The 1,809-nt window shown below is 33.4% G+C and overlaps 1 protein-coding gene across 1 annotated transcript in view; it reads right to left on the reverse strand.

Moving 5' to 3' along the window:
- The window catches only part of LOC106461598 (sodium/hydrogen exchanger 1-like), a 75,997-nt gene that overhangs the window by 6,571 nt on the left and 67,617 nt on the right, over window positions 1-1,809 (reverse strand). Inside the window, exon 10 of the mRNA XM_013921439.2 lies at window positions 879-1,071. Within this exon, the coding sequence (XP_013776893.2) occupies window positions 879-1,071 (193 nt within the window). The remainder of the gene's footprint in view (window positions 1-878; window positions 1,072-1,809) is intronic.

Here is a 1,809-nt window from a genome sequence, read left to right on the forward strand (position 1 = left end):
TGACCGTCACATTATAACGCCCCACGGCTGAAAGGGCGAGCATGTTTGGTGTGACGGGGATTCGAACCCGCAGATTGCAAGTCGAGCGTCCTAACCACCTGGCCATGCCGGGCCGAATTATTTGGTTACAAATTAGTTATGTATTCCACCAACAAATATAAAGTTATCTGAGTCATCTGTAAAACCAAAACAAAAAATCTCTGAAAAAGTCCAGTACTTATAATGATTAGTATTTTACACCGGACAAATTGTTGACTGCTACATACCTTAAATAATATAGCGTTTTACTTCAGTTGTAAAATAACTTAAAAACTTAACTGAATGTTATCAGATATATATGTTGTACAAATGTACTTTAGCTCTTCTAGTAGGGTTGATAAGTATATCAGCCCTAAACGTGACCTATTCAGATTTGTACAACGGTAAAGATAATGTTCAATATTTCAAAAAATACTCAAATACATTCAACAAAACACATCTCTTGCCCCCCAGTGGCACAGCGGTATGTCTGCGAATTTACAACGCTAGAAACCGGGTTTCGATACCCGTGGTGGGCAGAGCACAGATAGCCCTTGTGTAGCTTTGTGCATAATTAAAAACAAAACAAAAAAAACACATCTCTTACACAGATTTAAACTTACGCCCCCGAATTAGCTACATTTTTGTGATGAAACAACAAAAGATCTGAAACATTTGAACTTCAGTGTTAGATATTACAATTTACCTTGTCTGATACGTTCACATAACAGACATCTTGAAAAATCATTAACTTATATGTCCTTCCAAGGGTTTATAAACAGAATAAATTTGAAATATTTCTTGTATTTCTAGCTTCTACTCCAAAAATTTATTGGTAAAAGCAGAAGAAGAGCAGTTACCGTTCAGTTTCCACTTTTTTTCTATTGACTTATGATGACAGTTGGCCTCTTTTCCATTATAATGGTGATTAATTTTACGAATCTTTTTCCTTGTTTTTTTCTCACTCTCCAAATGGCGAATTGGTAAACGAAGTTTATGATGAAGTCTGTGAGGAGTTGATTCGTCTATTTGATCACGACAGCATCTTTGAGCCTGGAAATGTTTAGAACTAGTATGCTATTATTGCACCAATAACAAATATTAAATGATATTTTTTAATTTATTCTAAACATACGTTCATATTAAGGAATATATTTATGTTATTTTTACTTGGATGAGGGACTTTTTTTGTCTTGCTAACTTTCAATAGAATGTGAAACAATGGCGACGTTTTCTTGCAGGTCATTGGATAAGTGTCTCTCGTTTGATCTTGTTATTATTTTATGTTATCTATTTTCATGTTTCCTGTAAGTTTATTTGTAAGTTTACAGTTGAACAGTTCAATATTTTTTGCATTTTTCTTTTTTAACGTGAGCCTATTTTCTTCTACCTTCACAGATTTTGTAAATAATTTTCCATTCTGTATAAAGCAATCTCACAATCAGGGACTATTATAGGGTGTCATTTTGGGAAGGGGAGGGTACGTATTTTGAGAATGTTTAAAACATTTGGTAATAAAAGTTAAAAAAACACATTGGTTATACTATTTTTCGAAAAAATGTGATGTTTAAGTGGCTATGATTAGTGACTTTTATAATTAGTGATATCTTTTATAAGCGGAAACATTTGTTAGCTGAGTTCTTGCACAGATCTTAAAATATAACGTTGATAAACGGAAACACGGGCACATGTAGATATGTAGATCTTGAAAGTCGAGTTGTTCAAAACTTGAAAATAGCGTTGATAACTGGACCAATTGTTGGTTGAAATGTTGCAAAGGAAATATCTGCT

Source organism: Limulus polyphemus, unplaced genomic scaffold (assembly GCF_000517525.1).
Source record: "Limulus polyphemus unplaced genomic scaffold, Limulus_polyphemus-2.1.2 Scaffold996, whole genome shotgun sequence".
NCBI lineage: Eukaryota > Metazoa > Arthropoda > Merostomata > Xiphosura > Limulidae > Limulus > Limulus polyphemus.